Source organism: Phyllobates terribilis, unplaced genomic scaffold (genome assembly GCF_046119375.1).
Source record: "Phyllobates terribilis strain yellow unplaced genomic scaffold, ASM4611937v1 Scaffold_11__3_contigs__length_659146591, whole genome shotgun sequence".
Classification (NCBI taxonomy): Eukaryota; Metazoa; Chordata; class Amphibia; order Anura; family Dendrobatidae; genus Phyllobates; species Phyllobates terribilis.
The window spans coordinates 581175371-581190704 of record NW_027362771.1 but is presented as its reverse complement, the minus strand read 5'-3'; the positions used below and the strand labels follow the sequence as shown (position 1 = coordinate 581190704).

General features: G+C 47.2%; 1 protein-coding gene across 2 annotated transcripts in view; it reads left to right on the top strand.

Moving 5' to 3' along the window:
- Positions 1-15334, top strand: part of KANK2 (KN motif and ankyrin repeat domains 2) — a 121917-nt gene that overhangs the window by 83271 nt on the left and 23312 nt on the right. For both annotated transcript variants that reach the window (XM_073654221.1, XM_073654222.1), the window contains one exon: positions 13547-13642. In XM_073654221.1, coding sequence (XP_073510322.1) covers positions 13603-13642 — 40 coding nt within the window. In that variant the 5' untranslated portion in view covers positions 13547-13602. The remainder of the gene's footprint in view (positions 1-13546; positions 13643-15334) is intronic.

The window sequence follows — 15334 nt, the reverse complement described above, 5'->3', positions numbered from 1 at the left end:
GAGTAGTGTACCTAAACCTATCCTGTGTGATACTGTCTGCTGAGTAGTGTATCTAAACCTATGCTGTGTGATACTGTCTCTTGAGTAGTGTATCTAAACCTATCCTGTGTGATACTGTCTGCTGAGTAGTGTATCTAAACCTATCCCGTGTGATACTGTCTGCTGAGTAGTGTATCTAATCCTATCCTGTGTGATACTGTCTGCTGAGTAGTGTATCTAAACCTATCCCGTGTGATACTGTCTGCTGAGTAGTGTATCTAAACCTATCCCGTGTGATACTGTCTGCTGAGTAGTGTATCTAAACCTATCCTGTAGGGTACGGTCTTCTGAGCCCGGTGTCTGTGCTTATTGCTTGTGATACTGTCCTCTGAGCCTATTATATCTAAGCCTTTCGTGTTTGATACTGACTGGTGTATCTAAGCCTATCTGCTGAACTAGTGTATCTAAGCCTACCTTGTGTGATATTATCTGACTGATAGGATTTCTTTGGGATTTGTGGAGGTCCTCAACAACAGACTTGGGGGTCCTTTATTTCATAGTAACATTGCCATAATGCCTCACAAAAAGTAGTGTCATATAGTGTCCAAAACCTACTACAATATTACCCCTGTGTAATAGGCCCATATAGTGCTGGGGTGTGCACGCGTCTTCTTGTGCAAAGTGGCTTCGGAGAGAAGTGGCAGTTATTTCAGAGGCAGTTAGTCAGGGCAGGAGTCAGGTAACAAACACTTTGACCACTCACTCTCCTTAAACTATGTTTCTGTTAGCTCTCACTTTTTCCTCTATAGTCCTCCACTTTCTAATAACCCCTCAAATCCCTACACCAAGTAAGAAACTCTTCATCTCTCCCTCTATTCTCCCCATTCATCTCACCTCCTCCTCCAAATTATTCCTCAACATTCAATCCTGGATCTCCAAACACAGACAGCCACCTCATGCTCTCTCTTGCTCCCACCTGCTAACACTTTCTCTGCTCCTCCTCACTGCTGGAGATATCTCTCCAAATCCTGGTCCTCCTCGCCATATCCCCACAGTTACTTCTACCTCCTATCCACGACCTTCCTCAAACTGTCGCAACCCTTCTAACCTCATACCCATCCAACTAATACCCACCTCCTCAGCTATACTAACAGGAGCTCTATGGAACGCTCGCTCTGTCTGCAACAAACTTTCCTTCATCCACGATCTTTTCATTACAAACAAACTCTCCTTCCTCGCCATCACCGAAACCTGGCTCACCCCCTCTGACACAGCCTCCCCAGCTGCCCTTTCATATGGCGGATTCCACCTTTCCCACACCTCCCACCCCAATGGCAAACATGGTGGAGGCGTAGGTTTCCTCCTATCAGAACTCTGCGCTTTCACCAAAATCCCACTGCCACCCTCCGTTACACTCCCCTCTTTTGAGGTGCACTGTGTGCGCATCTATTCCCCCTCCAACCTCCAACTGGCCGTCGTTTACCGACCCCCAGGGCAAGCCACCACCTTCTTAGACCATTTCACTACCTGGCTGCTTCACTTCCTTTCCACTGACATCCCCACTATCATAATGGGTGACTTCAACATCCCCATTGACACTCCCCACTCGTCTGTCTCTAAGCTCCTATCCCTCACTTCCTCCTTTGGACTCACTCAATGGTCTTCCACACCCACCCACAAAGATGGCCACACACTGGACCTCATCTTCACCCGCCTCTGTTCCCTATCTAACCTCTCTAACTCACCACTCCCTCTCTCTGACCACAACCTCCTCACATTCTCTACCCTCTCCTCTCCGGGTGCACAATCCCCACTCCACAAACTCACACACCCTCGCAGAAATCTCAAACACCTTGACCTACACTCTCTCTCTGAATCCCTCCTTCCTCTCACAGACATAAATTCCTTGCACGATGCAGACGTTGCTGCTGCTTCATATAACACCACAATAGCTGCAGCTCTAGACTCGATCGCCCCTCTCACACACACCACACCTCGCACATTCAACAGGCAACCCTGGCACACTAAACTTACCAAAGAACTGCGCCGGGCCTCCAGGGTTGCGGAGCGGAGATGGAAAAGGTCTCACTCCATCGAGCACTTCATCGCATTCAAGCAATCCCTCACTAATTTCAAGTCCGCACTCACTACAGCAAAACAAACCTACTTCTCATCTCTCATATCCTCCCTATCTCACAACCCTAAACAGCTATTTAACACTTTCAACTCTCTCCTTCGTCCCCCAGCACCTCCTCCCTCTTCTCTCATCTCAGCCGACGACTTTGCCTCATTCTTCAAACAGAAGATTGACACCATCAGACAAAACTTTGGCCTAAAGTCCACACAACCCCTCCTCATATCTACTCAACCCTCCTCCTCCAAACCCCACTTCTCCACCATTACAGAAGGTCAAGTCTCCTCTTTACTCTCCAAATCACACCTCACCACCTGCGAACTTGACCCAATCCCATCCCACCTCATCACTAACCTCACCTCAGTCTTCATCCCAACCCTAACCCACCTCTTCAATCTATCACTAACAACCGGAGTCTTCCCCTCATGTTTCAAACATGCCGCAATCACACCCATCCTCAAAAAGCCCTCCCTTGACCCTTCCTCTCTGACCAGCTACCGCCCCATATCACTCCTCCCCTTTGCCTCAAAACTTCTAGAACAACATGTCCACCTTGAACTGTCCTCCCACCTCTCCTCCTGCTCCCTCTTCGACCGTCTACAATCTGGCTTCCAACCGCATCACTCGACTGAAACTGCCCTGACCAAAGTCACCAACGACCTACTAAATGCCAAATCCAAGCGACACTACTCCATCCTCCTCCTTCTGGACCTGTCATCTGCCTTTGACACAGTGGACCATTCCCTCCTACTCCAGATTCTCTCATCTCTTGGCATCACGGACTTGGCTCTATCTTGGATCTCCTCATACTTAACAGACAGGACATTCAGCGTCTCCCACTCACACACCACCTCCTCATCTCGCCCCCTATCTGTCGGTGTCCCCCAAGGTTCAGTTCTAGGACCTCTGCTCTTCTCCATCTACACCTTCGGCCTGGGACAGCTCATAGAGTCTCACGGCTTTCAGTATCACCTCTATGCTGACGACACACAGATCTACCTCTCTGGACCCGATATCTCCTCCCTACTAACCAGAATCCCACAATGTCTGTCCGCCATCTCATCCTTCTTCTCCAACAGGTTTCTAAAACTCAACATGGATAAAACAGAGTTCATCATCTTTCCACCCTCTCATTCACATCCCCCATCCGACCTATCCATCAACGTCAATGGCTGTTCACTCTCCCCAGTCCCACAAGCTCGCTGCCTTGGGGTAACCCTGGACTCTGATCTCTCCTTCAAGCCACATATTCAAGCCCTTTCCACCTCCTGCCGACTCCAACTCAAAAACATCTCCCGGATCCGTGCATTCCTCAGCAAAGACTCTGCAAAAACACTAGTGCATGCCCTCATCATATCCCGCCTCGACTACTGCAACCTCCTGCTCTGTGGCCTCCCTTCCAACACTCTTGCACCCCTCCAATCTATCCTAAACTCTGCTGCTCGACTAATCCACCTGTCCCCCCGCTATTCCCCGGCCTCTCCTCTCTGTCAATCCCTTCACTGGCTCCCCATTGCCCAGAGAATTCAGTTCAAAACTCTAACCATGGCATACAAAGCCATCCACAACCTGTCTCCCCCATACATCTGTGACCTAGTCTCCCGATACATACCCGCACGCAACCTCCGATCCTCACAAGATCTCCTGCTCTACTCCCCTCTTATCTCCTCCTCCCACAATCGTATACAAGATTTCTCCCGTGCTTCCCCCCTACTCTGGAACTCTCTACCCCAACATATCAGACTCTCGCCGACCGTGGAAACCTTCAAAAGGAACCTGAAGACCCACCTCTTCCGACAAGCCTACAACCTGCAGTAAACACCACTGCACGACCAGCTCTACCCTCACCTACTGTATCCTCACCCATCCCTTGTAGACTGTGAGCCCTCGCGGGCAGGGTCCTCGCTCCTCCTGTACCAGTCGCTGACTCGTTTTGTTAAGATTATGTAAATGCTTTTGTTATGTATATCCCTATCACATGTAAAGCGCCATGGAATAAATGGCGCTATAATAATAAATAATAATAATAATAATAATAGTGTCATACAATGCCTATATTGCAGTATCACTATAGTATCTCAATAGTGTCGCCATACAGCGCCTCAAACAATAGTGCCATACGGTGTTCACATAATATGGGGGCACCATGGTCTGGCAGAACAGAGATGTCACACTGAAGGGCGGCATGAGATCAGATGCCAACGATCTAGATATCTGGGTGAAAGATAAGGAGGATTTCCTTGTGAGACAAGGACGTTGTGTTCTAGATTTTCCGATTTGCTGCAATTCAGGCAGAAAAATTCCATTTTCCTTGTTTGTAATGAGAATGAACAGTCAGGCGGTGTGAGGAGTGGGCAATGCTAAAAATAAACCCGCCATCCTGCCACAGCTGCACAACCGCTATACATCTGGAGAAAATACAGGAATAGCAGAGTCCAAAGAGGTGAAATGAGGATGTAGTGAAAGAGCTATATGTGTATAGACTATACAGGGATAGCAGAGTGCACAGAGGTAAGATTGGGAGGTAGTGACAGAGCGCTAAGGGTACAGATAATACAGGAATAGCGGGGCACAGAGAGGTAAATTTAGGAGGAGCGACAAAGCTCTATGTGTAAAGATAATACAAGAGTAGCCCAAAGACGCAAGATAAGGAGGTGGTGACAGAGGTATAGGTGTATGGACTATAAAGGAATATTAGAGTGCACACAGATAAGATGAGGAGGTAGTGACAGAAACTTATGTGTATAGATTATACAGGAATGGCATAGTGCGCAGAGTTAAGATGGGGAGGTAGTGACAGAGAGCTATGTGTATGGATAATACAGGAATAGCAGAGTGCAGAGAAGGGTGCTCTGGAGATCGGAGCTCAAAAAGGTAAGATGAGGAGGAAGTGACAGAGCTCTATGGGCATAGACTGTACAGGAATATCAGAGCTCAAAGAGGTAAGATGAGATGGTAGTGACAGAGCTCTATGGGCATAGACTGTACAGGAATATCAGAGCTCAAAGAGGTAAGATGAGATGGTAGTGACAGAGCTCTACGGGCATAGACTATGCAGGAATAGCAGAGCTCAAAGAGGTAAGATGAGGAGGTAGTGACAGAGCTCTATGGGCATTGACTATACAGGAATAGCAGAGCTCAAAGAGGTAAGATGAGGAGGTAGTAACAGAGCTCTATGGGCATAGACTATACAGGAATAGCAGAGTGCAGAAAGATAAGATGAGGAGGCAGTGACAGAGCTCTATGGGCATAGACTATGCAGGAATAGCAGAGTGCTGAAAGATAAGATGAGGAGGCAGTGACAGAGCTCTATGGGCATAGACTATGCAGGAATAGCAGAGTGCAGAAAGATAAGATGAGGAGGCAGTGACAGAGCTCTATGGGCATAGACTATGCAGGAATAGCAGAGTGCAGAAAGATAAGATGAGGAAGTAGTGACAGAGCTCTATGGGCATAGACTATGCAGGAATAGCAGAGCTCAAAGAGGTAAGATGAGGAGATAGTGACAGAGCTCTATGGGCATAGACTATACAGGAATAGCAGAGTGCAGAAAGATAAGATGAGGAGGCAGTGACAGAGCTGTATGGGCATAGACTATGTAGGAATAGCAGAGTGCAGAAAGATAAGATGAGGAGGCAGTGACAGAGCTCTATGGGCATAGACTATGCAGGAATAGCAGAGTGCAGAAAGATAAGATGAGGAGGCAGTGACAGAGCTCTATGGGCATAGACTATGCAGGAATAGCAGAGTGCAGAAAGATAAGATGAGGAGGTAGTGACAGAGCTCTATGGGCATAGACTATGCAGGAATAGCAGAGTGCAGAAAGATAAGATGAGGAGGTAGTGACAGAGCTCTATGGGCATTGAGCTCTCCTATTCCTGTATAGTCTGAGAGGTAAGATGAAAAAGTAGTGACAAAGTTATATGGGCATAGACTATACAGGAATAGGAGAGTGCAGCGTGGTAAGATAAGGAGGTAGTGACAGAGCTCTGTGTATAGACCATAAAGTAATAGCAAAGCACAGAAAAGTAAAATGAAATGGTAGTGACAGAGCTCTATGGGCATAGACTATACAGGAATAGCAGAGCTCAAAGAGGTAAGATGAGGAGGTAGTGACAGAGCTCTATGGGCATAGACCATACAGGAATAGCAGAGCTCAAAGAGGTAAGATGAGGAGGTAGTGACAGAGCTCTATAGGCATAGACTATGCAGGAATAGCAGAGTGCAGAAAGATAAGATGAGGAGGTAGTGACAGAGCTCTATGGGCATAGATTATTCAGGAATAGCAGAGTGCAGAAAGATAAGATGAGGAAGTAGTGACAGAGCTCTATGGGCATAGACTATGCAGGAATAGCAGAGTGCAGAAAGATAAGATGAGGAGGCTGTGACAGAGCTCTATGGGCATAGACTATGCAGGTATAGCAGAGTGCAGAAAGATAAGATGAGGAAGTAGTGACAGAGCTCTATGGGCATAGACTATGCAGGAATAGCAGAGTGCAGAAAGATAAGATGAGGAGGCAGTGACAGAGCTCTATGGGCATAGATTATTCAGGAATAGCAGAGTGCAGAAAGATAAGATGAGGAGGCAGTGACAGAGCTCTATGGGCATAGACTATGCAGGAATAGCAGAGTGCTGAAAGATAAGATGAGGAGGCAGTGACAGAGCTCTATGGGCATAGACTATACAGGAATAGCAGAGTGCAGAAAGATAAGATGAGGAGGCAGTGACAGAGCTCTATGGGCATAGACTATGCAGGAATAGCAGAGTGCTGAAAGATAAGATGAGGAGGCAGTGACAGAGCTCTATGGGCATAGACTATGCAGGAATAGCAGAGTGCAGAAAGATAAGATGAGGAGGCTGTGACAGAGCTCTATGGGCATAGACTATGCAGGAATAGCAGAGTGCAGAAAGATAAGATGAGGAAGTAGTGACAGAGCTCTATGGGCATAGACTATGCAGGAATAGCAGAGTGCAGAAAGATAAGATGAGGAGGCAGTGACAGAGCTCTATGGGCATAGATTATTCAGGAATAGCAGAGTGCAGAAAGATAAGATGAGGAGGCAGTGACAGAGCTCTATGGGCATAGACTATGCAGGAATAGCAGAGTGCTGAAAGATAAGATGAGGAGGCAGTGACAGAGCTCTATGGGCATAGATTATTCAGGAATAGCAGAGTGCAGAAAGATAAGATGAGGAGGCAGTGACAGAGCTCTATGGGCATAGACTATGCAGGAATAGCAGAGTGCAGAAAGATAAGATGAGGAAGTAGTGACAGAGCTCTATGGGCATAGACTATGCAGGAATAGCAGAGTGCAGAAAGATAAGATGAGGAGGCAGTGACAGAGCTCTATGGGCATAGATTATTCAGGAATAGCAGAGTGCAGAAAGATAAGATGAGGAGGCAGTGACAGAGCTCTATGGGCATAGACTATGCAGGAATAGCAGAGTGCAGAAAGATAAGATGAGGAGGCAGTGACAGAGCTCTATGGGCATAGACTATGCAGGAATAGCAGAGCTCAAAGAGGTAAGATGAGGAGGTAGTGACAGAGCTCTGTAAAGACAATGCAGGAATAACAGAGTGCAGAGAGGTAACATATAGAGTTAGTGACACAGATTATGTGAATAGATAATACAGGAATAGCAGAGCCTAGATTGGTAATATAAGGATCTAGAGTTGTGTATGCAGGAATAGCAGAACAGAGATGTAAGATGGAGAGGCAGTGACAGAGCGCTGTGTGTATAGAGAATACCGAAACAGCAGTGCAGACCCTGGTGGTGCCAGTAGTAGGTTATTGGAAGTAGTGACATAGTTTTGTATATAAAATACAAAATGTTCTGGGCACTGCAGTGTCGACATGCCTATAAGTCACCCACCCCACCCCATCACCCCGGTATATCTCAGTCTTGTTGAAGCTAGGATCGCTCCTTTAAGGGCATGAGGAACAATGAAGAGCGGGGGCCATGTTCCAGCTGCACACAGTGCGGGATGTTGTGGCTTGGAGCTAGTAAACAGAGAGCCTGCTGTCACTGCGATCTGGGGAACTGCTGTGACAGGGACAGGCAAGACACAATAAGTGTGTGTCTGCAAGAGCAGAACAGCATGTAGGAGACTAGTGGGGAAGGAGAGGGACGAGGAGAGCAGAGAAGAGGAAACTGGGAGGTAGAAGAAATGGAAAGAGTGATAGAGGAATGGGAAAGAAGAGGGGTAGAAGTGGAGAAAGGATGAGAAGGAGGTGAAGAGGAGGAGACATTTAACAAGGGGGGTAAAAGGGAAGAAATTAAGACATCGTGCGCAGGAGTGAAGAGCGGGTGCAGGAGTGAAGGGCGTGCGCAGGAGTGAAGGGCGTGCGAAGGAGTGAAGAGCGTGCGCAAAAGTGAAGAGCGTGCGCAAAAGTGAAGGGGCATGCGCAGGAGTGAAGAGCGTGCGCAAGAGTGAAGGGCGTGCGAAGGAGGGTAGGGCGTGCGCTGGAGTGACAGGCGGGCGCAAGAGTGAAGAGTGTGTGCAAGAGTGAATGGGCGTACATGGGAGTAAAGAGCGTGCCCGGAGTGAAGGGTGCGCAGGCGTGAAGAGTGCGCGTGGGAGTAAAAGGCACAGATGTGAAGGGTGTGCAGGCGTGAATGTCATGTGAGGGAGTAAAGGGCGTGAAGATGGAGCAGGCGTGAAGGGTGTGTGCAGGAGTGAAGGGCGTGCGCAAGAGTGAAGGGCGTGCGAAGGAGGGTAGGGCGTGCGCAGGAGTGAAGGGCGTGCCCAGGAGTGAAGAGCATGCACAGGAGTGAAGAGCGTGTGCAAGAGTGAAGGGGCGTGCCCAGAAGTAAAGAGCATGCCTGGTAGTGAAGGGCATGCGCAGGAGTGAAGGGCATGCGCAGGAGTGAGGGGCGTGCGCAGAAGTGACAGGCGTGCGCAGGAGTGACAGGCGGGCACAGGAGTGACAGGCGGGCACAGGAGTGAAGAGTGTGTGCAAGAGTGAAGGGGCGTACATGGTTGTAAAGAGCGTGCCCGGAGTGAAGGGTGCGCAGGCGTGAAGAGTGCGCGTGGGAGTAAAAGGCGCAGATGTGAAGGGTGTGCAGGCGTGAATGTCATGTGAGGGAGTAAAGGGCGTGAAGATGGCGCAGGTGTGAAGGGTGTGTGCAGGAGTGAAGGGCGTGCGCAAGAGTGAAGGGCGTGCGAAGGAGGGTAGAGCGTGCGCAGGAGTGAAGGGCATGCCCGGGAGTGAAGAGCATGCACAGGAGTGAAGAGCGTGTGCAAGAGTGAAGGGGCGTGCCCAGAAGTAAAGAGCATGCCTGGTAGTGAAGGGCGTGCGCAGGAGTGAAGGGCATGCGCAGGAGTGAGGGGCGTGCCCGGGAGTGAAGAGCATGCGCAGGAGTGAAGAGCATGTGCAAGAGTGAAGGGGCGTGCCCGGAAGTAAAGAGCATGCCTGGGAGTGACGGGCGTGCGCAGGAGTGACGGGCGTGCGCAGGAGTGACAGGTGGGCACAGGAGTGACAGGCGGGCACAGGAGTGACAGGCGTGCGCAGGCGTGACAGGCGTGCGCAGGAGTGAAGGGCGTGTGCAGAAGTGAAGAGTGTGTGCAAGAGTGAAGGGGCGTGCTTGGGAGTAAAGAGCATGCCTGGGAGTGAAGGGTGTGCAGGCGTGAAGAGTGCGCGTGGGAGTAAAAGTTGCAGATGTGAAGGGTGTGCAGGCGTGAATGTCCTGTGAGGGAGTAAAGGGTGTGAAGAGCATGCGCTGGAGTGAAAAGTGTGCTGAGGAGTAAAGTGTGCGCTCGGGAGTATAGGGCGTGAGTGAAGGGTGTGCACAGGAGTGAAGGCCGTGCACAAGAATGAAAGGCGTGTGCAGGAATAAAGAAGTGCAGACAAGAATGAAAATAGTGCTTGCAGGAATGAACAGTGAATGTGCAGGGATGAAGAGAGTGTACAGGAATTAAATAAAAGCTTAAGAACTAGAGTGTGTAAGAGATGGATGCAGATAGATGCAGGAAAGTACAGGATAGAAATAGTGTACAAGAATCAGCATTATGAATGAGTGCAGGAATGAATGAAGGATAGTATGAGAATTAAGAGCAGAAGAATAATGAAGACAAAATGGAATAAAGGTAAGAAACTGAAGAAAACTGGGGAAGGGGCGAGGCATCATGATATGTAGGAATGAGAAGATAAAGGAATGGAGAGGGAAGGGTATATACACTGTGTGAAGGTGAGGAGAAAGGAATGAAAGGAGCCAATGTACAGAAATGGGGAAAACCAGGAATGAATAGAGAGCGGTGGGGAGGAAGAGAGGATCTACAGGAGTGAAGAGACAGAAGATGAAGAGTAAAAAGTACATGAGGCCGGAAAGGAGACAAAGAGAGAAAAGTCTATGAATGAAGATGGATCAAAGAGGAATGAAACTGGACAGAAGGCAAGAAAGAGAGGGAATGACGAGACATCAAACTGGAACATGATGGAAGTATACAGGAGGGAGAAAGTGTGAATACAGGAATACAGAATGGGAGGAATGAGAGACGTATGAGAATGACGAGACCGTTCACAGAGAGGACAGGAATGAAAGAGACCGTCCACAGAGAGGACAGGAATGAAAGAGACCGTCCACAGAGAGGACAGGAATGAAAGAGACCGACCACAGAAAGGACAGGAATGAAAGAGATCGTCCACAGAAAGGACAGGAATGAAAGAGATCGTCCACAGAAAGGACAGGAATGAAAGAGACCGTCCACAGAGAGGACAGGAATGAAAGAGACCGTCCACAGAGAGGACAGGAATGAAAGAGACCGTCCACAGAGAGGACAGGAATGAAAGAGACCGACCACAGAAAGGACAGGAATGAAAGAGACCGTCCACAGAGAGGACAGGAATGAAAGAGACCGACCACAGAAAGGACAGGAATGAAAGAGACCGTCCACAGAGAGGACAGGAATGAAAGAGACCGTCCACAGAGAGGACAGGAATGAAAGAGACCGACCACAGAAAGGACAGGAATGAAAGAGATCGTCCACAGAAAGGACAGGAATGAAAGAGATCGTCCACAGAAAGGACAGGAATGAAAGAGACCGTCCACAGAGAGGACAGGAATGAAAGAGACCGTCCACAGAAAGGACAGGAATGAAAGAGATCGTCCACAGAAAGGACAGGAATGAAAGAGACCGTCCACAGAGAGGACAGGAATGAAAGAGACCGTCCACAGAGAGGACAGGAATGAAAGAGACCGTCCACAGAGAGGACAGGAATGAAAGAGACCGTCCACAGAAAGGACAGGAATGAAAGAGACCGTCCACAGAAAGGACAGGAATGAAAGAGACCGTCCACAGAGAGGACAGGAATGAAAGAGACCGACCACAGAGAGGACAGGAATGAAAGAGACCGTCCACAGAAAGGACAGGAATGAAAGAGACCGTCCACAGAGAGGACAGGAGTGAAAGAGACCGACCACAGAGAGGACAGGAATGAAAGAGACCGTCCACAGAGAGGACAGGAATGAAAGAGACCATTCACAGAGAGGACAGGAATGAAAGAGACCGTCCACAGAGAGGACAGAAATGAAAGAGACCGTCCACAGAGAGGACAGGAATGAAAGAGACCGTCCACAGAGAGGACAGGAATGAAAGAGACCGTCCACAGAAAGGACAGGAATGAAAGAGATCATCCACAGAGAGGACAGGAATGAAAGAGACCATCCACAGAGAGGACAGGAATGAAAGAGACCGTCCACAGAAAGGACAGGAATGAAAGAGACCGTCCACAGAGAGGACAGGAATGAAAGAGACCGTCCACAGAGAGGACAGGAATGAAAGAGACCGTCCACAGAGAGGACAGGAATGAAAGAGACCGTCCACAGAGAGGACAGGAATGAAAGAGACCGTCCACAGAAAGGACAGGAATGAAAGAGACCGTCCACAGAAAGGACAGGAATGAAAGAGATCGTCCACAGAGAGGACAGGAATGAAAGAGACCGTCCACAGAGAGGACAGGAATGAAAGAGACCGTCCACAGAGAGGACAGGAATGAAAGAGACCATCCACAGGACAGGAATGAAAGAGACCGTCCACAGAGAGGACAGAAATGAAAGAGACCGTCCACAGAAAGGACAGGAATGAAAGAGACCGTCCACAGAGAGGACAGGAATGAAAGAGACTGTCCACAGAGAGGACAGGAATGAAAGAGACCGACCACAGAGAAAACAGGAATGAAAGAGACCGTCCACAGAGAGGACAGGAATGAAAGAGATCGTCCACAGAGAGGACAGGAATGAAAGAGATCGTCCACAGAGAGGACAGGAATGAAAGAGACTGTCCACAGAGAGGACAGGAATGAAAGAGACCGACCACAGAGAAAACAGGAATGAAAGAGACCGTCCGCAGAGGGTACGGGAATGAACAGACTCTACAAGAACGAGGGAAAAAGGCAAGAAATGATAGGAAACAAGAATAGAGAGATATGGGATCTGTAATGTGAGAGTAAGATTATCCTGTGTACAGGGGGACACAAGGAAACAGATGAATGAAGCCGAGTATGAGGAAGAGAAGGCAGCCATGACTATGGACAGGAGGACGGGGCAGAGACGTGTGTCAGGGGCTGATCACAGAGAACTCGTGATGGAGTGTGTACAGAACGTGTGACACCGAGCACATGGGGACGAGACACTGAGAGGGGACACAGGGGCGGTATATGAGCCAAGGCTGAGACCCCGGGAGGCGTTACTAATGGCAACCAGTCCTCAGACAGGACAGAAAATGAAATCAGTGATCTGATTGGCTGTACTGTAAAAGGTTACAATGTTTTTGCTCTTGTCTGTCACCCTGTGGTGGGAGGGGCAGACTCCAAGTCACATAGCTCCACCCTCCTGACTGTGTCACCCTGTGGTGGGAGGGGCAGACTCCATGTCACATAGCTCCGCCCTCCTGACTGTCTCACCCTGTGGTGGGAGGGGCAGACTCAATGTCACATAGCTCCGCCCTCCTGACTGTCACCCTGTGGTGGGAGAGGCAGACTCCATGTCACATAGCTCCACCCTCCTGACTGTGTCACCCTGTGGTGGGAGGGGCAGACTCCATGTCACATAGCTCCTCCCTCCTGACTGCGTCACCCTGTGGTGGGAGGGGCAGACTCCATGTCACATAGCTCCGCCCTTCTGACTGTGTCACCCTGTGGTGGGAGGGGCAGACTCCATGTCACATAGCTCCGCCCTCCTGACTCTCACCCTGTGGTGGGAGGAGCAGACTCTATGACACATAGCTCCTCCCTCCTGACTGTCACCCTGTGGTGGGAGGAGCAGACTCCATGTCACACAGCTCCTCCCTCCTGACTGTCTCCCTGTGGTGGGAGGAGCTGACTCCATGTCACATAGCTCCTCCCTCTTGACTGTGTCACCTTGATTTACTATGGACAGACTTATTTCTGTGAATTTTCACTATACCTTTCTCTATTATTCTCCCTTTTATAGAGCACAATTAAACAGCACAACCTGCACATTTCTGTTTATCACAAGCAATTACAGACATGATGGCACAAGTTCTGCACATGGAGACTCACTTTCCAGGTAACTGTTCAGTTCAGTATCTCATCTGCTAACATCAAGATAACAGTCAAGAATATACCATAACTACTATAATACTGCCCCTATGTACAAGAATATAACTACTATAATACTGCCCCCTATGTACAAGAATATAACTACTATAATACTGCCCCCTATGTACAAGAATATAACTTCTATAATACTGCCCCTATGTACAAGAATATAACTACTATAACACTGCCCCTATGTACAAGAATATAACTACTATAATACTGCTCCTATGTACAAGAATATAACTACTATAATACTGCCCCCTATGTACAAGAATATAACTACTATAATACTGCCCCTATGTACAAGAATATATCTACTATAATACTGCCCCCTATGTACAAGAATATAACTACTATAATACTGCCCACTATGTGCAAGAATATAACTACTATAATACTGCCCCCTATGTACAAGAATATAACTACTATAATACTGCTCCTATGTACAAGAATATAACTACTATAATACTGCTCCCTATGTACAAGAATATAACTACTATAATACTGCCCCCTATGTACAAGAATATAACTACTATAATACTGCCCCTATGTACAAGAATATAACAACTATAATACTGCCCCTATGTACAAGAATATAACTACTATAATACTGCACCCTATATACAAGAATATAACTACTATAATACTGCTCCTATGTACAAGAATATAACTACTATAATACTGCTCCTATGTACAAGAATATAACTACTATAATACTGCTCCTATGTACAAGAATATAACTACTATAATACTGCCCACTATGTGCAAGAATATAACTACTATAATACTGCCCCCTATGTACAAGAATATAACTACTATAATACTGCTCCTATGTACAAGAATATAACTACTATAATACTGCTCCCTATGTACAAGAATATAACTACTATAATACTGCCCCCTATGTACAAGAATATAACTACTATAATACTGCCCCTATGTACAAGAATATAACAACTATAATACTGCCCCTATGTACAAGAATATAACTACTATAATACTGCTCCCTATGTACAAGAATATAACTACTATAATACTGTCCATATGTACAAGAATATAACTACTATAATACTGCCCACTATGTACAAGAATATAACTACTATAATACTGCTCCCTATGTACAACAATATAACTACTATAACACTGCTCCTATGTACAAGAATATAACTACTATAATACTGCTCCCTATGTACAAGAATATAACTACTATAATACTGCCCCTATGTACAAGAATATAACTACTATAATACTGCCCCTATGTACAAGAATATAACTACTATAATACTGCCCCCTATGTACAAGAATATGACTACTATAATACTGCCCCTATGTACAAGAATATAACTACTATAATACTGCCCCTATGTACAAGAATATATCTACTATAATACTGCCCCCTATGTACAAGAATATAACTACTATAATACTGCCCGTATGTACAAGAATATAACTACTATAATACTGCCCGTATGTACAAGAATATAACTACTATAACACTGCTCCTATGTACAAGAATATAACTACTATAATACTGCTCCCTATGTACAAGAATATAACTACTATAATACTGCCCCCTATGTACAAGAATATAACTACTATAATACTGCCCCTATGTACAAGAATATAACTACTATAATACTGCCCCTATGTACAAGAATAT